Source organism: Vicugna pacos, chromosome 3 (genome assembly GCF_048564905.1).
Source record: "Vicugna pacos chromosome 3, VicPac4, whole genome shotgun sequence".
Classification (NCBI taxonomy): Eukaryota; Metazoa; Chordata; class Mammalia; order Artiodactyla; family Camelidae; genus Vicugna; species Vicugna pacos.
Genome location: NC_132989.1, coordinates 112,989,720 through 113,016,363, shown reverse-complemented (window position 1 = coordinate 113,016,363; position 26,644 = coordinate 112,989,720). Strand labels below are relative to the sequence as shown.

General features: G+C 41.2%; 1 protein-coding gene and 1 non-coding gene across 4 annotated transcripts in view; both read right to left on the bottom strand.

The window, feature by feature from the left end:
* The window catches only part of CTNND2 (catenin delta 2), an 875,933-nt gene that overhangs the window by 30,954 nt on the left and 818,335 nt on the right, over positions 1-26,644 (bottom strand). For all 3 annotated transcript variants that reach the window (XM_015251739.3, XM_072958848.1, XM_015251743.3), the window contains 2 exons: positions 23,117-23,327; positions 9,104-9,188 (listed from right to left, as the gene is read on the bottom strand). In XM_015251739.3, the coding sequence (XP_015107225.2) occupies positions 9,104-9,188; positions 23,117-23,327 (296 nt within the window). The remainder of the gene's footprint in view (positions 1-9,103; positions 9,189-23,116; positions 23,328-26,644) is intronic.
* Positions 17,378-17,503, bottom strand: LOC116280134 (small nucleolar RNA SNORA77). The gene has a single exon (XR_004189465.2). It is a non-coding gene; the product is annotated as a small nucleolar RNA SNORA77 (small nucleolar RNA).

The following is a 26,644-nucleotide window of genomic DNA, read 5'->3' as shown; positions in this document are numbered from 1 at the left end:
ACCATACTAAGTAAGTCAGACAGAGAAAGACAAATATCATGATTATCACTTATATGTGGAATCTAAAAAAGAATATAAATCAACTTATTGACAAAATAGAAATAGACTCACAGACATAGAAAACAAAGATGGTTACCAAAGGGGAAAGGGGCAGAGGAGGGATCAGTTAAAGGTATGGGATTAACAGATACACACTATTATATATAAAATAGATAAACAAGGACCTACTGTACAGCACAGGGAACTATATTTAATATCATGTAATAACCTATAATAGAAAAGAATCTGAAAAAGATATATATATACACATACATATATATAACTGAATCACTTTGCTGTACACTTGAAACTAACACAACATTGTAAATCAAATTATACTTAAAACAAAAAAAGTTTTCTTAGTTTCTGATTCAATCCTTTTCCCCTGCCGTTTGTCTCTGGGGTATTTTTGGAGGTTTTGATTTAAAATGCTACGGGTGAAGCCTCGTGGGAGAGGAACACTTCAGCTGGATGCTGCTCAGCAGGATTCTCCCCCAACTTGGAGATCCAGCTCAACAACAGCTATAACTTAGTCACTTCTTGTTTAGCAACTGCCATGTGCATCGATTTCCACTTTTGTACAATTGATTTTTGCTTCTGTTCTCACTTGTGCCTTTGTTTTCGGACAGATATCATATGATGAGTGTCTGAGACTCGTCTTGGAGAGGTCGAGACCTCTCATAAAGGAAGAGCCGATTTGTCGATACTAAAATCAACGTGCAAACGCCCAGATTTATGGAGGAGACAGTATCATAGCTGAGTTTAACCTCAGCCTTTTTGTTTCCTACCCCAGCTTGACATCCACTGATTTAGAAAAGAAAGAACTCAAGTTGCTACAATTCTAAGTCTCCAGGGCACTGGACTTGGGTTTTTTAAGAGTTTGGCCCAAAGTCTGCACGTCCTTCCAGTCATCTCTTGGCGAAGAATTTTCTGGCACAGCAGAACGATGAATTCATCCCTGGTAAGCAATTTCCTTGATAAAACGACAGCTCTCCATTCAGTCACTTAATTTATTTCTACAGAGGATTTACTGCTTTTCCATCACCCTCTTAGATCCTCGCCAAGTAAAGTAATCTATTAATTCTCAAAATGGCAACATGCTTGCCCTTCTTGCTGCAAAGCTTAGAGATCAAGATTTTGAACTTTGACCCTGTTATATGTTTGTTTCCTCAACAATATTTCAGAATACTGTTCTAGTTCTCACTGTGGTCCAGTGTTGATTTTTCAAGTGTCCAGCAGGTGAGTGAGCAGGACTTCAGGTCAAGGGGTCAGGACTACTGGCTCCTCTCCTCCAGGACAGAGCCAGTCTCCTGGACACAGTAAAAGACAACACAAGGGCTGTGTCCATCCTCTCACCCACTGCTACTTCTCCCACTCCATCTCAGGATGTGTCTGTGCCTCGGAGGATGGAGCAGATTCCTTGTGCCTGATGCTCCACCATTTCCTGTAGAGCCATCACCCTGAGAAGGGTTCCCTCAGTGTCACACAGGATGGCCTGGGATGACTCCAGGTTGCTTTTGTGGCTTTTCTCAGAGCCTTCAAGAGTGGCCTGGAGTTCCTAAGGGCCAGGGCAGAGGGGCCTCACCCGCTGAGCCACTGAGATCCAGAGACTAGCACTTGTCCAAAGGTGTAGATGGGAGCTGGGGAAGGACCAAAAGCTGCTGTCCTGAGCTGGCATGTTCACCCTGGGAGCCTTGGAATGTGTCCTATGTAAGGCAGATGTCATAGGAGTTGGCAGGGGACCTCCCAGCTGGCACCTTGATTGAGGGGCCAACCACGGCCAGGTAGGAATTAATCACCAGCCAGAGCAACGTTCAGACACACTGGTTGTCATTCTTTAGTAAGAAGTTATTTTTCCCCAATGTGAGAGCAAACATGAAGATCTTATTTGCGTTTCTAATAATTAAACATTAACATAGAATTATTTAACTAGAATTGAAGGAAGATTTTGATTCAAAGCCTAAGAATCATGTGCTAAATCTTGTTCCAATGGGCCGCAGTGATAAACACGCTCACACTGTAAGTCACTGCTCTGCAAATAACGTGAAAGCCAGACAGGCCACACAAATTTTAACACCAAAGCCCGTTACGGAATTTGTGTTTAGGAAGCTCCACTTGAATTGATCTTGGAACTAAGGTCTCATGAAGACCAGCAGTGATCTGCACTGGCTGGGACTGAGATCCACTTCAATCTGCCTTGCCATTAAGCTGCATTGAAAGCCCTCACAGACACTGGTAGCCAAGAGGGGAATTTAGAAGTTTGTCAAGCAGAGAAATCAAAGGAACTACGAACTGTAATTTTTAAAAATGTTAAACCATCTCCATTATTTTTGCCAGAGGTATAGATATGCTTTATTTAACTGATTTCATTGACTTCATTTCTCTTTCTTGCACGTCATCACCCAGTCTCTTTCGGGGAGCATTTGTTCATTTTGCATAATATACACTTATGGTTTCCCCTCACTCAGAATCCTGTTCATTAGAAGTACTTATTCATTGTGCTAGAGTTGGAGGCAAGTCTCATTGCAATCTCTAGGAAGAAGTGACATGGAATGTAAGTTTGTTATACTAATCTTCTCCCAGTTAATATCTGAACCAAAAAAGAAAAGTCTTCTATATGAGTAAAAATAAATCTTATCTAGTTATTAAATTTTACAGCACCACTATGCTGCAAAAAGTTTAGCTGTTGGTTCAAGCTATTTATGATACTTAAAAGCCATTCTTTGAAAATTTGAATGTGAAATTTTTACTCATCTAAACCAAACTGCCCTACAATTATTTCTAATTCATAAGGAATGACCTTGATTCAGACCTGGGGAGGAGGCCAGAAAGGTGAATTTCAGGGGAGGTGATATTAAGAAAATGTTCAGGGAGGCAGGTGGGTGGAGGGTGGGATGGCTAGGTACAGCTGGCGGCTGAGTGCAGGCAGACGGATGAAACAGCAAGGCTGAGGCTGCTTCTGAAAGGTCTCGTGGGCTGTGCTAAGACGTTTGGGTTCCTTCCTGAGGGCAACACGAGTCATTGAGAGGTGCAGCTCCAAGGAATCATTTAATCAGATTTGCTTTTTAGAAAGCTCACCCTGGCTGCCCTTTGGCGAAAGGACAGGAGAGGAGGAAGCCCGCAGGTACAGGGCCCAGTTAGGGTCTGTGGCAAAATCCAGAAGATGGAGACAGCTGCTCAAGGCCGTGACCATGGAAAGAAGTGGAGGGAGGCAGGAGTCTGGGGTTTTCTGGTCAGTTGGATGCCGATAATATGAAGGAGAGGAAAGAGCCAGGGGTGGTCCCTGGGGACTGGCTCGGGTGACAGCTGGAGGGCTGTGCTGGTCACTGATCAGAGAGTGCAGGAGGAGGAGCCGAATCCAGGAAAAGTGGGCCCATGTGAGGTGCTATGGGCATCTGAATTGGTTACCTAACTAGTGGCTAGATAATGAAGAGAGGTTGGGGCTAGAGAGAGAGATTCAGGCGACCACCACGTGTGGCTGGTAACTGCACCCAGGGAAGAGTTACAGACACCCCGGAAGAGGCGGTGTGTGAGATGAGAAAGATCTGGACACAGGACCCTGTGGGACAGCAACATTTAGGGAGCGAACAGGAAGACCAGCCCACAAAGGATCGAGAAGGAGCAACCAGAGACCCTGAGGTGACCCAGGGGACGGTGATGTCACGGGAACCCGGAGAAGACTAATTTGGTGAGAGATGCTGTCTTACCACAACATTTTCAGATTATAAACATACAACATACACAACAGGCTTCTTATCGGAGGAACGTGACGTATTTACTAAGCCAGAGCCTGACCTCACATCTTCTTATTCCAATGCTAGACTTCTCCATGATCCTCAACCCAGTGAGCATGTCTTCAGCATCCTCGACCTGCCACGTACACAAATTCTGCACCAAAATGGAATAAAAGCATTCAGACCACTTCCAAAACCATGACGGCTTTCATTGTCACTAACGGCCTTCCGACAAAGCCCTATGTTCGTAGTTTGGTTTACCTAAAACCTGCCCTGCGAAAGTGGTCTCTCCAGGGCTCTGTACACATTGCTGATGGTGCTGACAGACACGGACGCTTAGCAGGAAGACTGGGGGAAGGGGGCACTGGATTAGGTATCAAGCAGCTGGAAGATGGCAGGGTGGAGAAACCAAGAAGAAAGGGAAGTGTGAAAATGTAGGTAGAGGTGGACAACGATGATAATGATAACAAAGTGGAAACTTAGGATCCAGATGTCCCGCTGCCTGTGGACAGGGTGGCAAGGAGCACTTGTAGCCAAACGGCATGAAAAATGCTCTAGAATTAACAGCAGTAACTCCCATTGGTATATGAGTCTCCAGTTGACAAAGCTCTTGGATGACTGATGTCTCATTCGAGATCAAGAGCAACCCAGTGAGGCAAGTGTACGGCGTTGACCTCACTGGTGAGGAAACCAAGGGATGGAGTGGGACTGATGGAGAGATGCCTGCAGTCTCCATGAGAAGGTGTGGAAGTTCTCTGATGCAAGGGCTGAGGAAAGTTGCAGACTCTGCCACACAGAGCAGAAGGAAGGCATCATGAAGACCCACTGCAGACCACTGAGGAGGTGACTCGCTTTTCTGGAGACTCTATGTCAGGAACCTGCTCGTCTGGTTCAGACATCTGGACACAAAATGACCCCGGCAGATCTCTGAGCTTTACCTGTGAGGCCTGGGGAATCAAAGATCTGCCCCTGCCCCTCCAAGGACTGCGCCCCAGGGCTGCCAAAGTCAACTGCTACACCCAGGGCAGAGAGGCTCAAGTGACTTGTCCAAGGTCATGCTGCTGGTAAGTGGCAGGGCTGTGCCTTCACCCTCTGGCCGTTTGAGTCTAAGTCAGATGCTCTTTGTGTGTCACCAAATAGGATGATGAGCGATGCAGGCACTCATCTGCTCCCATGCTCCATGATTTAAGTTGAGTGCCCAGCCCCAGGGACGTTCAGTCTCACCCTCCTTCTTCTCCTTCAAATAAACTTGGAAGACTGTATTCACTTTGGGGTGCTACATTACTGGAGAGAGGTTGACAAATTTGCATGCATGTGGAAAAATATGACAGCAATGGTGAAGGTGGTGGAAACGTTAATATTACAACTGAGCTTGAGTTATAATAATAATAAATGCTGCTATGCCCACAGCTGAGGACGGATGACCTTGCGGAGACATGCTAGCTGACTTCGAAAACAGCAAGGCTGTCACAGAGAAGAGAAATTAGACATCTCAGAATGGGGTTGGAGGGCCGAAGTTGCAGATAAGGAGCTCTTTGTTTAATGTAAGTAAGAAGGTCTGACAAATCACAGCCACCCTACAGTGCAATGATGTGCCCCATGAGGGAGTGACTGCAATGACAGTTAAGATATTTGAACTGAAGGAAATGACTACCGGAGCTGGTATCACCTTTCTTCTTTCAGTAAGACAACTTCCTTCCTCTTGTCACACGTTTTAGCAGGGATCGTGGCTACTCACTTTTCCTATCCTCCCTCGCAGTGGGGTAGCTGAGTGTGGCATATGCCTGAGTTCTTGGTCCTGGGAGGGGAACAGGACTTTGGTACCTTTTGCATCACTCGCTTCAAAAAACGTCACTTGCCCTCACTTTTCCTCTCTCTCGTCTTATGGGCTGGTGTGACAGAGGAAGAGCCAGGGAGCTTTGTCCACACAGGCAAGGACAACACTGTAGCACAAGGCAGAGCAACAAGATGTGCCCCAGGGTCACCTGCTGACCCTGGACCACAAGGCTAACCAGGTACGGTTCCAAGAGGGAAAGAGATACTGGTTTAGCTTGAGCCTCCATAGTTTTGAGTCTCCCTGTTAAGAGTGGTTTAGCCGGTGTCCCAACCAAAATAACTCTCTCTTGGAGATGAACGTATGACTCAGGTATTATATAAGTGTTTGTGAGCAATGATTTCTGTAATCTTATAATTCTGCATCCCCCCAACAAACTTGTCTCCTGTCTTCCAAAACCAGTTGTCCCGACAGTCCCTACCATAGTCAAACATCATCACTCCATTGTGTCCATGACCTCATTTTTATAAAGTACCAAGGTTCAAAAAAGTCAAGAATTGTTGTCTCCCACTTTCTTTTATCCCTTTATCAAGTCTGTTCCCAAGGCTCATCTTCTTTTCCTTTAAAGAAAACATCCTCTGCAAAAATACAGATGATAAAGAAACTTTAAAGTTCTCTTTGTGGTTATTTAAACTTAAAGATTGGTTTAAAAAAAAAGTGATGCATTATTTAGCCTGCGTGTGATAACATTCTCCTGCAATTGTTTATTTTCCCTTAGGGGAGAAAAATCAGAAGCCTGGCCTTACTAAAGTTGAAAGTTTGGATAACAAACGTGTTTTGGCTCAAAAATGCATCAGGAATCCAACATAATTTTGTTATTTGGTCCACACACCCAGCCAGAAGAATATTCTGGTTTATTAAGTGCATCTCTCTCTAAGTATAATAAAGTAGTCAAATTGATGAAATGTGATTCTTGCCTCTGCGCTTGGGTCCTAGGAGGAAATAAGCCAGTGACAGATGGACCTCTAATTCTGTCCCATAGATAGATATGCCATTTTTATTTCAATTTCCATCTCTCCAGCTCGTGTTTTTCCTCTTATTTATAATGCCCTTTCCTCTTACCTCCTAATTCATGCAAACTCTATAGATTCTTCAAGATTTTGCTCTATAATTTTCCTTCTCTTAATTTATCCAGTAAATCTGTCGTATATGACTCTGAACCTAAGGTAGTTGCCAATAACTGGTCCATATTTCATTTTTATCCACAGTAGCTGCTCCATGTCTCATGTTTTCTTTGAAACCCTTCCTTTTCTAGATGTTCAATACACAGATTTGAAGCATGGATAATTAAAAGATACGGATCAGGCATTTTTTCCTAATGATATATAAATTGTCAGTGAAGAGCAAGATAGAAATCTATTGCCCCGCTGATGGGAAGCAATTCATAAGGATGAATGAATTTGGTTTTCCCACCAGAAGACTTTACAAAAAGAAAAGCTTTTGTGAATTTTGAGCTTTGCTATTAGCAGTACTTATACTGAGCATAAAGGTTCTCATTTCATTTCATAACTGCATAATTTGGAAATTACTCAGAACAGCTCTTCCTCAATCTTTTAAAATCAGGGGTCAACTAAAAACATCACCCTTAAGTTTCTCCAGCCTGTCTTTCTTGAATCTCCTCACACGAAACACATTTTAAATCCTTGTTAGCTCTTGAGTTTTAGCTCCATTAAATTTCTGTCAACACATTCTTTTTTTTTTCATGGAAATAGACAATTACAGTTTCTGTACACCACTATCAACACAGAAAAAAAAATGAAGATGGAAAACTACTATTCAACAAATAACTCGTAAAGTCTCTCAAAGCAGTTTCCCTTCAATGCACAGACGTACGAGAAGGCGTATTTCAGCAAAGGAATGCTCCGCGTCCGAGGGAAAGTGGCGTTTATTTGAGGCCGTAATATTTCATCGGGCTTCTGGAGCCACTGATTCAGAACGAACAGCTCCTTTCTAATTTATAGCGTGTTCGTCATGTCTGGCTGCCTGTTTAGCTGAAGGAGCCCGTCCTGGGAGAGAATTCATTTGGCTCCTGGAGGAGTCCAAGGAGGGACTAAGTAGGGATGCTGGGATAGGCACTTCAAGCAAAACAGACTGGAACTCAAACCATCTTAGATCAAGGGCTTATTTTAACCGGCAAGATACTTAGGAAAGGATCTCATCCATCCACAATACTCCTCTAGCCCCTATTTTTGCAGTGCTTCAGCTTACACATACTTCCCCCTAGGAACAGGAAAATCTCAAAAGGGAAATACATGGGCTGCACTTTATAAACTAAAGTGCAAAGTAATGAATGCTTAAGGGAAACAGAGAGGCTTGGGGAAATCGAGAAACAGACTATAACTTAGTGGAATATTTACTGTTTCCCACTGGCTTAGAAAAAGACAAATTTTCCCTCTGGCAAGGTGGATCTCATCCCCTCGGATGTGAGCCTCCTGCTGTGGCCCCACCTCCCCATCCCAAGACTGGTTGGCTGGAGATGAAGGCGGACTGACTTTAGGCTCCCGCTCCTCCTCCGAGCAGGCAGCCAGGGGCTGCAAGGAGGTGCTCTGGGAGGTTGTTGATGGAAGCCCTTTCTGAAGGGCTTTCTGAATTCTTACAGAGAGCGGTGCCTAAGCTGCTCTCTCTGCCCACCAGTGATGTTCTCTGCCCCTAGATGTTATCTTAGATCTCTCCTGGGATCACCCATTGTGTAAACGACTCACAGTTGCTGATCTGAGAACAACAAAAGGACAACTTCTGAGAGACAATATTAAAGAATTCTCCCCTCCCATCCAAGAAAGAAAAGTTACGCATCCTTTTTAGCAGCATTTAGAAATGAAGTGTAGAATTAAAATTTCTAGATGTGACCTTTTTCTCTTAAGGTTTTACTTTTAAATCATTTTGGGGATGAAGTCTCCTTTGAAACATATGATATAAATACCTGCCTGCCTCGGGAGAGTCTACTGGACCAACGCCTGGCCTCTTGCTGTGATCCATGGCATCATTAGGGGCATTGACCCTTCACCCCGGGCAGTAACTAGGTCAGGGTCTCGGGCTAGGGACACGGGTCAGGCCGTCGGGTCTCTCCCAGTGCTTCTGGGCTGTAATATTTCTCAACCTCCTGAGCCGCTTTTTATATTTATTTTGTGTCTCATGTCCACAATTACTTCAATTACTTATTGACTCTTGTTGATGCTTTTCTTGTGTGTGCAAAACCCCTCTGCTCATTAATTGAGACGCTCAGAAGGACAGGCTGATTTTCTGTGGGGTGAGACTGTGATTACAGGTCTGTCCAATCTGGAAAGTTCACAGATCTGAGCTTATATGCACGGGGTGCTTAGTGACCCTTTTCTTCTGCTTCTTCATTTGTTCTTTTGTTTCAGTTGGGTTTCAATTACTCAGACTATTGGGTGAGTGCCTTTCATATCTATGACACAACTTGTTGGGACCAAATGCTGGACCTTTGGGCTCAGAGCCTGTATGTCACTCACAAACCAAGAGGGTAGAGAAACCTTACCTTTTTGTAGAGACTCCTCAGATCTCGGTACTGCCACATGCTGTTTAGGACCTGAGATGCGGCCTTGACCACCTTTGGAGAGTGTCTGATAAAGACAAGACAGGACAGGGAACTGTATTCAATTTCCTGTAATGAGTTATAATGGAAAATAATCTGAAAACATGTATATATATATATATATATATATATATATATATATATATATATATATATATATATACACACACACACACACACAAATGTATGTATGTGGATAACTTGAATTGCTTTGCTGTACACCTGAAACTAACATGGTAAATCGACTACACTTCAAAAAAAAAAGAATTAGCAAAATAAAACAAAATAAAATTTAAAAAAAGACAGGACACGCAAGATGGTGAGTGGGACAGCTGGGCTTCAAATTGACCCTGACTTGTCAGGAAACAGCCAGTATAAAACAAATAAAAGCCTCTTGGCTTTTCTGGCTCTTTTCCTTTGTCCAGCCTGGACAGAGCAGGGGATGGTTGTAACCAGTCTCCAGCCTCATTCTCACACCCCCCACCCCCAGCCCCACGAGGGTAAGAGACAGGAATGCATTACAATTTGGCAAAGAATTTTCAAAGTGCAAACCGAAGAGCATGGCATTGAGTCAGAATGCAGATTTAGTGTTTGACCACAAAATAGAACAGAAAGAAGAGAAAAACAACCAATGACCAGGAAGGGCCAGATTGGGGGTTTTGATGGCAGTGTGGTTTATTTAAGCTGTTCACATCCTCAGATGAAGCACAGGAGTGTGTGCAGTGTTGGCTCCAGGGGCCTGAGGGATCGCAGGGAGCTGCTCTCCACGCCCAAGCACAAGAGATGGCGGGGAAGGCTGACGTGCACACACACCGCACACGTGCCTCTCACGTTCACACACAGGAATGCGCATTGACGAGCATCTATAAATAAAACCCTTCAAACAATTAAAGTTCTGTCCTCTGGGCCATAGTGACAAACTAAAGAGTCGCATAAACCTTTGGACTAGTGTTTATCTTTTTTTTTTTTTTCCCAGGCATGGCTTTGAAATCCCCATGAAACTATAAGTAAGTATCTTTTGGTTAGTGCCAAGCTGCATCACAAAACAGACACCAGGTCAATAAATCTGTGCCAGTTTAATTCGATCAAATTTTTGGAAGTCACTTTGACTCGTGGTGAGGGGAAATATTAACTATCTACAGAGCCTTTGTTTCAATGGGCTGGTTCCAACTGCACAACTCCAGGGCCTGCTGGTGACTTTGGCCTATCTCAAGGGCTGGCACACTTTTTCTATAAAGGGTCAGATAACAAATACTCTTGGATTTGTGGGCCATATGGCCTCGGTCACAGCTACTCAACTCTGCCATTGCAGGACTGGAGGAGTCATAAATAATACATAAATGGATGGGTGGCTGTGTTTTCCATTCCAACGTTATTTCCACGAATGGGTGGGATCTGGCCTGTGGGTTGCAGTTTGCTGACTCCTGGTCTGTGTGGTGACTCCGGGCAGGACATAACCATTCATGAGGACTCCAATGTGAAGTCCACCTCTGAAACTGACCCGTGGTGCAGTGACTCATAGATCCCTTGAAGAGAATATCGGAACTGAGGTCAAAAATGCTTTTGACATAAAACGGCCTTTGAGATGGAAAGTGAGCAGATGGTAGGCTGGGATCAGGCTGACATTGGATTTGAGAGCCAGAGTAAACGGATATGTGAGAACATGAATTCTGTAATGAAATTATGGGATGCTATTACATAGTCAATGAAATGACTGCTAATTTCCTGGGTCTTCACATTTGCAATGTAGATCAACTACATTTAAGGTTTCTTCATCCATTTACTTGCTGGAAACAGCAACAGTCAGTATTACTATTGCTGACTTGGAATTCAATTTGGGCTGTGTTTGAAAACCTGTTAGTTATATCACATACTTTTACAAGAAAAAAATTAAGCATTCTTGTAAATTTCAATTTTTTTCCTCTATGAGAGACAAGCTATATTCAAGTAACATACATATTTTCTTTTACTAAAATGTCAGTTGCTACATGATATCACATTTATGCTGGTATCGTGGTCGAAATGTAATATGAAATTCTTTTGACTTAGAGAATTTTAGGTCATCTCATGGATACAGATCGAGGCACACTTTATTCTTTTTAAAAATTGAATTATAATTGAGCTACAGCACTACGTGAGTTCCTGCTGATCTGATATTTGTATATATTATAACATGACCACAACAATAACTCTAGTTCCGTCTGTCACTATACAGTTATTACAATATTATGGACTCTATTGCACATGCTGTACATTTCAACCCTATGGTTCATTTATTTTGCAACTGGACTTTTCTATCTCTTAACCTCCCTCACCAGTTTAGCTCAACCCCACATCCCTCTCTCCTCTGGCAACCACTTTTTTGTTCCCTGTATCTATGAGTCTCTTTCTGTTTTTTTATGTTTGTTCTTCTGTTTTGTTTTTTAGATTCTGCATCTAAGTGAATATGGTATCTGTCTATCTCTGACATTGCACTTAGCATATCTTCTACATCCATCCATACTGTTGCAAATGCCAGGGTTCTTTTTTATTATTTTTTATGGCCAAGTAATATTCTGTTGTATATATATACCACATCTTCATTATCCATTCATCTATTGATGAGCACTTAGGGTGTTTCCATGTATTTCCTACTGTAAATAATGCTGCAATGAACACTGAAGTGCATTTAAGTTGTTCACATCCTCTAATTAGTGTTTTTGCTTTCTTTGAAAAATATCCAGAACTGGAATTACTGGGTTGTATGGTAGTTCTACTTTTAATTTTTTGAGGAACCTCCATACTGTTTTCCACAGTGACTGTACCAACAGTGCATGAAGGCTCCTTTTTTTCCCCATATCCTTGCTGACACTTGTTATTTCTTGTCCTCTTGATAATAGCCATTCTGACAGGTGGGAGGTGATATCTCACTGTGGTTTTGATTTGCATTTCCCTGATGATTAATTATGTTGAGCATCTTTTCACGTGTCTGTTGGCCATCTGTATGGCTTCTTTGGAAAAATGCCTATTCAGGTCTTATGCCTAGTTTTTAATTGGGTTGAGTTTTTTTTTTTTGATACTGAGTTGTATGAGCTGTTTATATATTTTGGATATAATTCCCTTATTGGTCATATCATTTACAAATATTTTCTTCCATTCAGTAGGTTGCCTTTTCATTTTGTCTGTAGTTTCCTTTGCTGTGTAAAGGCTTTTAGGTTTAATTAGGTCCCATTTGTTTATTTTTGCTTTAGTTTCCTTTGTTTGAGAAGATACAACCCCTAAATATTGCTACTTCTTACAAACAAAGAGTGTTCTGCTTGTGTTTTCTGCTGGTAGTTTTAGGTTTCTGGTCTTGTATTTAGATCTTTAATGAATTTTGAGCTTAGTTTTGTATATGGCATGAAAAAGCAGTCCAGTTTGATTCTTTAGCACATAGCTGTCCAGTCAGTTTTCCTAACACCATTTATGGAAGAGGCTGTCTTTTCCCCATTATATATTCTTGCCTCTCTTGTCGTAGATTAATTGCCCATACGTGCGTGGGTTTATTTTTGGTCTCTCTATTCTGTTCCATTGATTTATGTGTCTTTTTTGCGTCAGTACCATACTGTTTTGATTACTGTGACTTTGTAGTATAGCCTGATGACAGACTGTGTAATACCTCCAGCTTTGTCCTTTATTCTCAAGATTGCTTGGGCTTTGGGGATCTTTTTGTAGCTCCACATAAATTTAAGTATTATTTGTTCTAGTTCTGTTAAAAATATTGTGGGTATTTTCTTAGGGATTGCATTAAATCTGTAGATTGCTTTGTATGAATTCTTCCAATCCATGAACACAAGATATCTTTCGATTTCCTTGTATTATCTTCAATTTCCTTCATCAGTTTTATAAATTTCAGAGCACAGGTCTTTCACCTCAGTTAAGTTTATTCCTAGGTGTTTTATACGTGTTGATGTGATTTTAAATGGGATTATTTTCTTGATTTCTGATATTTCATTATTAGTGTATAGAAAAGCAGCAGATCTGGTATATTAATCCTTATTACTTCTAATAGTTTTGGGGTGGGGCTTTTTAGGGTTTTCTATATATAGTATTATGTCATCTGCAAATAGTGACCATTTACATCTTCCCTTCCAATTTGTATGCTTTCTATTTCTTTTTCTTGTTGAATGCTGTGGCTAAGGCTTCCAATACCAGGTTAAATAGAAGTGGTAAGAGTGGGCATCTTTGTTTTGTTCCTAATTTTAGAGGAAAAATTTTCAGCTTTTCACCATTGAGTATCATATTACCTGTGGGCATATACCCATTTTGATGAACGGTTTTATCATAAATGGATGTTGAATTTTTTCAAATGCTTTTTCTGTGTCTATTGAGGTGATTGTATGCTTTTTATCCTTCATTTTGTTAACATGGTGTATCACGTTGATTAATTTGTTGAACCATTCTTGCATTCCTGTGATAAATCCCACCTGACTGTGGTGTATGATTCTTTTTATATATTGTTGAATTTAGTTTGCTTTATATTTTGTTGAGGATTTCTGCATCTAAATTCATCAGATATATTGGCTAGTAATTTTCTTTCTTTCTTTCTTTCTCTTTCTCTCTCTCTTTTGTTTTTGGTATCTTTTCTGGTTTTGGTATCAGGGTAAGAGTAGCTCACAGAATGAATCTGGGAGTGTTCCATCTTTTTCATGTTTTGGAATAATTTGAGAAGGATAGGTATCAGCTCTTCTTCACATGTTTGGTAGAATTCCACTGTGAAACAGTCCTGGACTGTTGTTTGCTGGGAATTTTTTGATTATTGATTCAGTTTCACTACTAGTGACTGGCCTGTTCAGATGATCTATTTCATACTGATTCAGTTTCAGAAGACTGTATGTTTCCAGGAATTTATGCATTTCTTCTAGGTTTTCCAATTTGTTGGCATATAACTGTTTGTTAGTATTCTCTTATGATTTTCTGTATCTTGATGTCATTGGTTGTACTTTTCCCTCTTTCATTTCTTATTTCGTTTATTTGGCCACTTTCTCTTTCTTAATGGGCCTAGTTAAAGGCTTGTCATTTTATTTATCTTTTCAAAAAACAGCTCTTGGTTTCATTAATCTTTTTTGGTTTTTATTTTATTTATTTCTGCTCTGATCGTCATTATTTCCCTCCTTCTGCTGACTTTGGGCTTTGTTCATTATTCTTTTCTTAGTTCCTTTACATGGTAGGGTAGATTGTTTATTTGATATTATTCTTATTTCTCGAGGTAAGCTTGTATCACTATAAACCTCCCTCTTGGAACTGCTTTTGCTGCATCCCATAGATTTTGGAAGTTGTGCTTTTAAGTTTTTAAGTTCATTTGTCTTGGGATATTTTCTGGTTTCTTTTTTGATTTCTTTCTTGACTGTTTGGCTTTTTAGCAGCATGTTATTTAGTCTCCACGTGTTTGTTTTCCCCATTTTTCTTTCTGCAATTAATTTCTAGTTTCATAGTGTTGTGGTTGGAAGATACTTGATATAATTTCTATCCTTTTAAATATGTTGAGATGTATTTTGTAGCCTAGCATGTAATCTATGTGCACTTGAAAAGAACATTTATTCTGCTGTTTTGGAATTGAATGTCCTGTAGATATCTATTAAGTCCAACTGGTCTAATGTGTCATTTAAGGCCACTCTTACTGATTTTCTGCCTGGATGATCTGTCCATTGATGTAAGTGGGGTGTTAAAGTCCCCGACTATTATTGTATTATTGTCTTTCTCCCTTTAAGTCTAGTAATAATTACTTTATATAATTAGGTGCTCCTATATTGGGTGCATATACGTTAATGAATGTTATATCCTCTTCTTGTATTGATCCCTTTATCATTATATAATGCCCTCCTTTGTCTTTTGTTACAGACATTGTTTTAAAGTCTACTTTGTCTGATATGAGGATTGCTATCCCAGCTTTCCTTTCATTTCCATTTGCAAGGAATATCTTTTCCATCCTCTCACTTTGTCTCTGTGTGCTGTTACCTCTAACGTGAGGTTTTTGTAGGCAGCATATAGATTTTTTTTCTTTAATCCTATCAGCCACTCTGTATCTTTTGATTGGAACAGTCTATTGACATGTAAAGTGATTATTGTTAGGTATGTACTTATTGCCGATTGTTACTTGTTTACTGGTTGTTTTTATAGGTCTTCTGTGTTCTTTTACTCTTCTTGTAGTCACTTCTCTTGTGGTTTAGTGATATTCTTCAGTACTATGTTTGTATTACTTTCTGTCTAGTTTTTGTGTATTTATTGTGGGTTTTTGGTGAGTGGTTACCATGTGCTTCATATATGTTGACCTATAATTATATCTACTTGTTTTAAATTGATATTCACTTAAGCTCAAACACATTCTAAATGATTTACATTTTTTACTCCCTTCATCCATGTTTGATGCTTTTGATGTTATATTTTACATTTTCATGACTGTTCCTTAAATGTTTATTGTAGTTACAGTTGAATTCAAAATTTTTGTCTTTTAATCATTGTACTGGCTTATTTAAGTAGTTGATCCTCAGTCCTTTCTATGTATTTGCCTTTCCTAGTCGGATTTTCCTTTTCCTATAGATTCCAACTTCTTTTCCACTTAGAGAAGACCCTTTATCATTTCTTTTATTATAGGTTTAGTACTGATGAACTCTTTTAGCTTTTGCTTGTCTCAGAAGTTCTTTATCTCTCCTTCTGTCTAAATGATAACTGTGCTGTGCAGAGTATCCTCTGTTGTAGGGTTTTTCCTTTCAGTACTTTAAATATATCATGCTACCTTCCTTCTGGCCTGCAAAGTTTCTGCAGAAAAATCAGCTGATAGCCTTATGGGAGTTCCCTTGTATGTGACTCTTTTTCTCTTGCTGCCTTTAGAATTCTCTTTTTAACTTTTACCACTTTGACTATGGTATGCCTTGGTGTGGGTCCCTTTGGGTTTATCTTGTTTGGGACTCTCTGTGATTCCTGTATTTGGATTTGTTTCTTTCTTCAGCTTTGGGAAGTTTTCAGCCATAGTTTCTTCAAATATATTTTCTACCCCTTTATCTCTCTCCTCCTTCTGGGATCTCTGCAATGCAAATGTTAGTATGCTTGATATTGTCTCACAGGTCACTTAAACTATCCTCATTTAAAAAATTTGTTCTTCTTTTTGCTGTTCTGATTGGGTGATTTCCATTTTTCTATCTTCCAGATCACTTGTGCATTCTTCTGTATCATCTAGTCTACTGTTATTTCCTTCCAGTATATTTTTCATTTCAGTCATTATTTTCCTCACATCTGACTGGTTATTTTTTATATTTTCTAGTTCCTTGTTAAATTTCTTGCTGTGTTCATCTACTCTCTTCCCATGTTCAGTTAGCATTCTTATTAATATTGCTTTGAACTCTTTATATGGTAAATTATTTATCTCTTTTTCATTAGGGTATTTTAAGGGTCTTTTCTTGTGCTTTCACTTGAAACATACTCTTCTGTCTTCGTTTTGTTTAGCTTTCTCTGTCTCTATGAGATTAGATTAAACAGTTACCTTTCCTGGTCTTGGGTGGGAGCATCCCTATGTAATCTGCATGTATTCAGTGGATTTGGTGGGAGAGCTGTATCTGAAGTGAGCATGGATCACTTCTTCCCCTGGGGTGTGCTGGCAGCTACCACCTTGTTGGGAGGTATGGCTGGAGATGGAAGAATCAGAGCCAGAGCCAGGTGTGAACCAGGGCTTCTCCTGTGCTCAGTGGTGGTTTCCACCCTATCAGGGACTGGGCCCAGGCCCCAAAGTTCCATTCCCTCTGAGTGTGCCCACTCTTTGGCAATGGTGGCCTCTGCCCTAGTGGAGAGCAGTGCTGGAGCAAGAGGGACTGGAGCAGGTGGCCAGTATGGGCTGGGGCACACTCTGTGACAGTTCCAGTGAGCTGGTCAGAGCCCCAGATGGTTTTCAATCTGTTGCCTCTGTGTTTATGCTGTTAATGGCTGCGTTTGCTCTGTTCACAGGCAGGGTCAGGTCTGAGCTGGCTCCATTCTAAGTGTGTGTACTCTTCTTGGCAACGGCACCTTCACTCTAGTGGAGAGCAGCACTGGAGCAAGAGGGGCTGGCACAGGTTCCCAGTGTGGGCTGTGGTGGCCTTGGGAAACCAGTAAGAGCCCCAGTTTTCAAGCTGTTTCCGCTAGCTGTTCCCAGGAGTAAGCAAGTTTGTGCATGTGCTGTTTTTCTTTTTTTTCCACTTTTAAATACAAACAATTTTTTTTTTTTTACCCCATGTATCAGGGTTGTTGCATTGCCCTTGAAAGGTCAAAGCAGTCACAGTGCCCTGGAACATTCTTGTGGTAGACAGAAAAATTACCTGCCCAGGACTGTGGCTAGGTGCAGAGTGAGTCTGCGAGTACACAATGCTCTTAACAAGCAAAGTCTCAGTTTCTTACAGCCCTCCTGTAAGTCCCACTAGTGTTCGAACCAGCAAAGGGGACTTGTCTTCCCAGTGTCAGATCCCAGGCCTGGAGTGCCCCATATGTGGCTCAAACCCATCATTCCCCAGAGAGGATCCCTGAGGCTGTGATATCTCTCTCCTCTTCTGTGTCCCTTGCTAAGGGGACAGTTCCTGACCCGATCACATCTCCTCCCTTCCTATCAGACTCTGTGTGCATCTTTCTCTACAGAGTTGGTTGTAAAAGCCTTTCTGCCTGTCTCCAGGTTGTTTTCAGTGAGAGCTGTTCCACATGTAGATGTTTTAATGTGTTTATGGGTGGAGGTGAGTTCAGTGTCTTCCTACTCCACTATCCTTATCTCCCTCCTTCACATTTAGTATTTTTGACTTCGTATTTTATATCTTTTTTGTTTTGTGTATCCCTTAACTACTTATTATGATTTTTACTATCTTTGTTTTTTAACCTTCTTACTAGCTTTATAAGTAGTTTATCTCTACAGTTACTGTATATTTGCCTTTATCAGTGAGATTTTTCCTTCGGCAATGTTCATATTTCTAGCTGTGGTCTTTTCTTTTCCACTTAGAGATGTACTGTTGACATTTCTTATAAAGCCAGTTTAGTAGTGCTGAATTCTTTCGGCTTTTGGCTTTTGGCTTTTGGCTTTAAAACTCTTTCTCTCTCCATCAAATCTGAATGACAGCTTTGGTGGGCAGAGTATTCTTGGTTTGTTGGGTTTTTTCCCTTTCATTGCTTTGAATATATCATGCCACTCCCTTCTAGCCTGAAAAATTTCTGCTGAAAAGTCATCTGAGAGTCTAATGGGAATTCTTTTGCATTTAATTAGTTGCTTTCCCCTGCTGCTTTTAAGATTCTCTTTTTATCCTTAATTTTTGCCATTTTAATTACAGTGTATCTTAGTGTGGACGTCTTGGGGTTCATCTTGTTTGGGACTCTCTTGACTTCCTGGATTAGGATGTCTGTTTTCTTTCCCAGGCTAGGTAAGTTTCAGCTATTATTCCTTCAGATAAGTTTCTCACCCCTTTCTCTCTCCTCTCTTTTCCTTCTGGAAACCTACAATGCGAATGTTAGTATGCTTGATGTTGTTCCAAAGGTATTTTGAACTATCCTCATTTTAAAAATTTCTTTGATCTCTTCAGCTCAGATGATTTCCATTACCCTTTCTTCCAGTTTGCTGATCCACTCTTCTGTATCATCGAATTTACTGTTGATTCTTTCTAGTGTATTTTTTATTTTAGTTACTGTATTCTTCAGGTGTATTTGCTTCTTCTTTATATTTTCTAATGTTTGTTAAAGGTCTCACTGTGTTCATCCATTCTTCTCCTGAGCATCCTTACAATCATTATCTTGAACTTTTTGTTGGGTAGATTGTTTATCTCCACTTAGTTCTTCTTCCGGGGTTTTATTTGGTTCTTTTATTCGGAACATATTCCTCTGTCGTCTCATTTTGCTTACTTCTCTGTTTTCATTTCCATGTATCATGTAGGTCTGTTACATTTCCTGATCTTGGAGGAGTTGCCTTATGTAAGAGATGTCCTGTGGGGCCCAGCAACATACTCTTCCTCTGAACACCAGACCTATATGCTCTAGGGGCACACACTTTGTGAGCCCTTCTTTTCTAGTGGGGCTGACTACTGTGGTGTGTTGGTAGCTGGGGCTGGTCCCTGGCCTGGCTGGCTGCCAGGCTCTGCCTGGTGTGGAGGCTGCTGGCCTGCTGGTGGGTGGGGCTATGCCCTGGCACAGCTGGCTGATCCTCCCAGGACTGGGGCTGACTGGATGGTAGGCAAGTAAGCCTCTGGCACTAATAGACTAAGGGAGGACTCCAAAATCATGCTTGCTAGCTCCAGTGTCCTTGTGGGAGAACTAGCTCCCCCAAATGGCTGCTGCTAGCATCTCTGCCCTCAGGGGGATTCTCAGTTGCCTCTTGCCTCCCTGAGATGCTCTCCAAGATCAGTAAGTGGGTTTGACCCAGGCTCTTCTCAAATGACTGCCTCTGTGCTCAGTTTCGGAGTGCGTGAGATTTTGCGTGAGCCTTTTAAGAGCAGAGTCTGTGTTTCCTACAGCCTCCGGCTCTCCCATCCGGGGGCTTGTCCTCCTGGTGCTGGAGAGCCCAAGGCTCCTTGGGGAGAACCTTTGCAGCTGTGATTATCCTCACATGCTGTTCTTATATAATCAACACTGAACAAAGATTAAATGCTATGTTTCGCTGTGTTTATCACTGCTAGCTAGATATACGTCTATGACAAAAGTCAAGCAACTCTAGAGGAACATATATTAATATTCAGCAACGATAATAGAGTTGAAACATATTTAGTATGCAAAAATTCCTCTGACACAGTGTAATTTTTTTGTACTTCTTGCTTAGTTACAAAATAGAGAGAGACTGTGAATGTGTAATGAATAGCAGCTTTTAACCTCTCAGTTAAAATGCCAATACATCACAGTGTTATAAAAACTTATGAAGGTCAAAGAAACATTACTTTGTTCTTAGACTTTCATTTTGATTCATCCACTAGACCGGTCCCATGCAACGTCTACTTGAAAAACTGTAACTTTTGATTGAAGGACTTGAACAATTGAGTGCTTCTAACGTGACAAGTGTTTATAACCTCAGCCACAAAACACAATTCCTTACTGACAAGTAACAGTTGAGATTGTTAATGGCTTTTCTGTTTTAAGACAAAATACGGTGACACATTCAACCCTGTTTCCTATATAACTATTAAAATTTGAAAAAACACAAATGTACTTTTGAAATAGATGGACATGACAAAATGTTCATAATGGGTGTTTAAAATCATGTGAAAAGAATAAGTTATCAAGACTTCAAACTAGTAAGTATAATACTTCTATGAGTCATGAATGATTACACAATGTCTGATCTTCACCAGAGTTGTCAAACTGGGGGTGGCTGAGAATTTCAGTTGGTGCAATTCACTGTGGGTGTTCAGCAGGGCTATTCCAGCAACAGGATTCAGAACAACAGTTCCAATGGTTGTATTGGCAAGACATAGTGAATTATATGGGTCAAACACACTGTGATTGGCAACTTGCCAGACTGACTCACTATCATGGCTTCTTTAAGCTTGTGTGTATATAGAAATAAAACATATAAATACATAAAATGGAGAATCATAGCTACACATGTTTTTTCATCTGTGTTTTCTCATGCTATTGCAAATTCAAAGTTTGAATAATTTTGGAGGGGGGAAGGCAAGTTTGCAAGCATTTTATAAAGTAACTAGAGCAAACTGATACTCCTCCCTTTTCAATGATTAAATCAACTCCAATTCTGAAAACTCTATTTTCCATAAAGCATTCCTATTTTATTAATATGTCTGGAAGGCCATGGGACTCTCAGTGCTACCAGCATGACAGATTTGAGTGACAAACGGTGAGTTTAGTGCTAAGATCCAGAGAAATTCTTCTGGATTCATTCTGTTTTAAGAGCAGTGCTTTAAGAAAAGCAATAATCACACTGAAGTGTAGGTGGGAGATGAAGATATCCCCAGTCATAAAATATTTGTTTTGATCCCCAAATTAGTCATTATATAGAAAAGAGATAAACCCCATAAAAGAATGGATGAGACTGATGAAGCAGGAGACCTGTATCTGGGAAGATGCTTGACTCAAACCAGTTCAATACTTCTTATTAATAAATACATAAATCCAGATTGTTAACATTGGGGAAAAAAAGATAAAGAAAAAAATGATATGAAAGAAGTAACTATTCCATAAAGAAATTTTCAGTCAATTTAAAGGATTTTTATGAGATTATCTGTAGTGAAAGGAACTTCCCATTAACAGTAATCCAAATGGGAACAGACTTAACAGGACCATGTTTTGGACTGGCAACGTGGATGTATACTATTTCATAGATGGTTTTCTCAAGTGAGTTTTTAATTAGTTTAACCAAATAATTTTCTTTGACCATGGGACTGAAAAAAAAAAACCCAGCTTTTCTCTTTAAGGCTCATTTTGTGATGCTTACTGTAATAGGGACGGTCACACAGTTGGAAGGAATTAATATGTGCCAAGCCACCTCCCAAAGCTCTACAGTCTTACAACTCAGAGAATATACTTTATTCTTTGAACGTCTCATGACTGTAGATAAATATACCAGAGTGTTTTTGTGGATTATAGTTTTATTGTGTGTGCATGTGTGTTTGCTTAAGAAAAGCATCAACATACTAACTCTTAATGCTCAAAACAGGGAAGCATTTCAGTTAGAGATTCCAACAGGTCTTCTCAAGCTATATAAATAAGAAAACTATGTGGTTTCCTGCCTATGTAGAAGAGCATGTTATTGTAAGTACAGTTTTATAAGGTATAATTCTAGCCAACAGTCTACACTGCACAATTATTACATGGGTCCAATGGGGTTTCCCTACTTGATATAGAAAAGTATTCGGATCCCAATACTGAATTGTTGATTGAGCCTATTTGGAGGTCTCAGGGTGCTTAAAAAGAAGCCCTGAGATTCCTTTTGTAATGCAATGGTAATACCCTGAATTAAATGAAATGAGAGTATTTCCAAAAAGTCTCAAAGTGCATCGCTCACAGCCTTTAGTAACAAAAGAAAAATTATTTAGCATTTAGATGTAAAGGAATGAGGGGGGCAGAAAATGAAAAGTCAAGAAGTAGACCCTTGATAACAAAAGGTTTACCCTTTTAATCTTATTTGATTACATTGAGGGACTTCCAGGAGACGAAGTTTAATTAAGGTTAGTGAATGTTTTTGTGAAATTGACAGCTCGCTGATACACTGACACTCTGGCTTGTGAAGATTTGTTCTGGTTGCATACAGTTAAGATAGCACTGATTCTTCAATCAAACCTGGGACATTCCTCTTTGTGGTGGCGCGGTTACTTTGACAGGACCCTCATCTCTCTTTATTCCGTTGGCATAAAAACCCTCCTTCCTCTCTGCCCATCATTCCCTCTGCCTGCGAAATTTCTATTCAGCCTTCAGGGTTTGATTATTACTTGTTCCAGGAAGTATTTTAAGACAGCCCCTCCCTCAGTTTTGGATTGGAAAGCATGGGCATAGTGACTTGTTAAATGATCCGTCCCATACGCACAGGTGGTGAGGGAGGGTGCTGGGTTAGCACCGAGTTCCCTCTGACTCCACACACCCCCTGTGTGATGACTCGCTGGGCAGAACAAAAGGATGTAGATACACCGTCAACACTTGGACTTGTAACCACTGAGGAACAACTGCCACAAAATACCTTCATGTATCCAGGTTGCCTCTCCCACACTGGAGGAACACCCTAGTCACTAGACTGGACGCTGGATTGGCAAGTCTATGTTACCAACATCACAGGAGCCACCAAGTCATGAGTTATTTCTCAAATCAAAATTATCAGTAAAATCAGCTTTCCTTGTGCGGTGGGATGATAGCATCTGCTATTCTCCTTCTCTTGATTATGCAAGGGCTTTCCAGCAGTGTTCAACAGTGTTATCTGTTACCAGGGGACGTCAGGGGCACACTTAGAACCAATTCTACCAAAACCAATTCTATGTGACACGCTGTCACCGGCTGACTTACTTGTCTCCTTTGCTTTTGGAGATGCCGACCAACTTCTCGATGCCGCCGGCATCCCGTAAGGCCTTGGCGTTCTCCATGTTCTTGGTGATCACTTCGTGCAGGGTGCAGCAGACCGCTGTCACCGTGTCGTCCGACATGGCCTTGCTCGCCGCGTTGTTGCTGTTGTTCCCACCCGGGAGCCTGTGGACCAGGTCTCGCATGGCGTACTTGCCTTTGGCAAAGAAAACGAAGGGAAGAGTTGAAGTGTGGCCAAAACGGAGAAAGAGGGCAGAGGGAGAGGTGGGGACGGGAGGCAAAAAGAGAACACAGGAAGCCACGTTAGTGCAGCGCAGTCTGTTCCCCGTCGCTGAATGTTCTCCATGTGGACACACACACAGGGAAGACAGTACTTCCTCCTGGGGGATGCGTGGACTGTTGGTGCTGGGAGGATGCGGGATTGACTCTCCGGGCAAGTTATTTCATGCCTCTAAGCCTCAGCTTTTTAAATTGTAAAACAAGAACGATAATGGTGCCCACCTTACAAGGTTATTGTGAGGATTAAAGGAGTGAATGTGTGGGAAGCATTTAACACATGGTGATGTCCGTGGACTCAAGACCCAGTAGAAGTTAGCTGGAAGTAGGCTCCTGCTTGCTCTTCACCAAAGTCAAGAAAACATACGGTAATTCTAACATCACCTCAAAAATGCCCTGAATGGAGGTATGCTGGGACGTGTATTATTTAACAAATAAAAGTCAAAACACAAAAATGTATGCATGTATGACATCTGCATTCTGGTCCCTATAAAGCAAAGAGAAACTGTTAAAGGAGGGGAGAAAAGCTTGACAAATAATAGATAAAACTAGGGGCCCTCTGACATGGGGTAACTGGATGATCTGCTTGTCTCTCTGATGGGGATGCTATTGAATGATCCTATCATATCACATTTACTAATTTGACGTTTTACTTCCTGTGGGAAAAAATTAAATAAAATACAATTTGTCTCCTTAATTTGCTTTATCCTTATTCATCATGCTACTCCCAATGACAGAGGTGCTTCCAGTGACATCTTTATGGAGTAATGGAGTGCTTTACTTTGCAAAGCAACATAAGCGTTACCAATAACCCTGCAAGACAATTAATCCATCCCACCTGCAGATTCCAATGCTGTTCCATTAATTTACTTCTGGAACTAGGTAAATGAGTGCCTGTAGCAAAGTTGGCTGTTCTTAAATGTTTCGGGTGGAATTGGCACATGTCCAAAGGTAAATTCCTTCCTTGTCTCCCATTCCCCAAGTAGACATATTTAGGTAGCTCCTGAAAGCCATTTGAAATATTTTTCTTCCACACATGTCTCTAAAGGATAACTTCTTTTGCTGTCTAATTCTCTGGCACGTGACACTTGAGGGCCGGAAATGGAGCCCCATGGGCGGAGGCAATGCATCTTGATTCCAGGGAGGAAGAAAGAAAACATAACCTTTGTAATTTTGGTACCTGCTCTTATCCCATGTTTAAGAGGCTTATTTTAGCTTGGACAGAAAAAGAATGCTGATGTCTAAATTACTACAATAAGAGTGTCATCATTCACTTGATGACAGCTGAGAAATGTCTGACAAAAATGCTTTGCCTGAAAACCCCCAAATGTAGCATATTTATTTTCCAATGACAGCATGGAAAACAGACTGGAGATCCTTCGTACAAGAGTAGTCTTCTGAGCAACTTGCTTTATCTATTTATCATTAAATCACACTCAATTCTGGCTAAGAGTTTCGTTTTGTTGAGCTCAGCACACTGGCGACTTAATCATTAAATGCCACAAACCACTGTCAGACACACTTGAATTCATTGATGCGAGAAGACGGGTGGGTCCTTCTTTAGCAGGGAAGTGATGGAGGAAGGAAACAGTAAATCCTTTCAATCATCGTGCACACGGGAGCACTCCCACTCCTTAATGAGCACAGAAGACTGGTTTTGCAACCTTGGATGTTGTCAAGATTGAGAACAAAAACAAGGAGAGGGAGAGAATTCGGCTGCAGCTTTTTTTTTTTTTTAAGATTTTGTTATCTTCCTTAAAAAAAATTATGACAGATATAGTATCACAGCTTCCCAACTCGTGAGCCCTGAATGAGAGACAAGGTGTCTCCACAGGGTCCAGGCGGCAGAAACCACCACTTCCCCAGAGCAGCCTTTTCGACTTGCCCCAGGGCGTGGTACCAATACCATCGTTTTCCACGCGCACCACAGCCTGGAAAAGAGCAGGAGTCACTGTCGTATACACGGGCACAGGGACATGAAAGGTGCCTAGGGCTCGGCGGTGCTTTGGGAGGTGATGGTGTGGGTTGGGATGCTACGTGGATGCAGAGGACATCATAAAAGCACAGGTCTCACCCGACGGTTGAGCCTGGCATGACACTGAAGAGCTTCCCATCACAGGACGAACTGCTGAGGCTTGAGAAAGGGGCAATGGCACCACGGACCACTGCAGACCGGGGACCACTCCCTCTTCCTCTGGATTTAACTTGGTTTAAAAACAAAGTAACTGATCTGACACAGACCAAAAGCCATAGAGTGACTCCTGCTGGTGATACCACCTAGCGGGGTGACTAATATTTCAGGACAAAAACAAGGACTCACGACTGCAAAGAGTTGGCCATGAGGGGACCGGAGGCAGGAGAGCAGCCATGATGGGGAATCTCAGACAAGGCTTGGAGTCCAGTGAAACGCTGGAAAGAGGATTCTGAAATTTCTAGCTGGGACAATGAGGTGGGTAGTGAAAACCAAGTGAATCCTAAAGGTTTAATAATAATGGACATGTTGGGTTTCTATTTTCCTTTTCCACACAAAGAAAAACATGCATAATTAGTAAACATTAGATGGGAGAATCACACTGCAAAAATCTCATGGGAGACAACAAGCAGGTCATCGGGTTCAAAAGACACTTTGATTTGTGAAAACAAAGTGACTGCCTTGCCCTGCCTCCATCTGGAATAGGTATTTTTCCCATTATCCATTCTCACTGCATCCTGTGCTACAACAGAAAAGCACAACGCTCCCTGAGATGAAAACAAAACAAACAACAGCTCCGCCGCCACTACCAACCAAAAAGGTCACCCTGTCTCGCTCAAATTCTCAACGGGAATGAATCCTTGGACCACTTCTTCTAAGTTACTTAGTCTATAAGCAAAACAATTTTACCTCTGACTTTTGCAATTCTGATATAACTACTGGAGATATTGCATTAAAAACCCCTACTGTTTCTATCAATACAGACCAACTGTAACTTTGTGACTTTGCTACCATTCCTCCCCTGTGTGTTTGTAAACTGCACGTAAAAACGATTTTCTCTATATGTTTCTTTTTGGGAGTCTTTACATTTAGAGTTGGGCACAGGAAGGTGTGTGGACAGACTCAGGAGAGCTAACAAACTGTGCTGCCCCAGAAGGGGTCTCCTTGTAGAGTTCTTGTGGGATGCCTGCGCTCGGGTGGCAGCTTGACTCTTGCAGACTACGCCTGTTTCTGTGTTGCTTGTTTATATCTGTTCCGATTTCTAT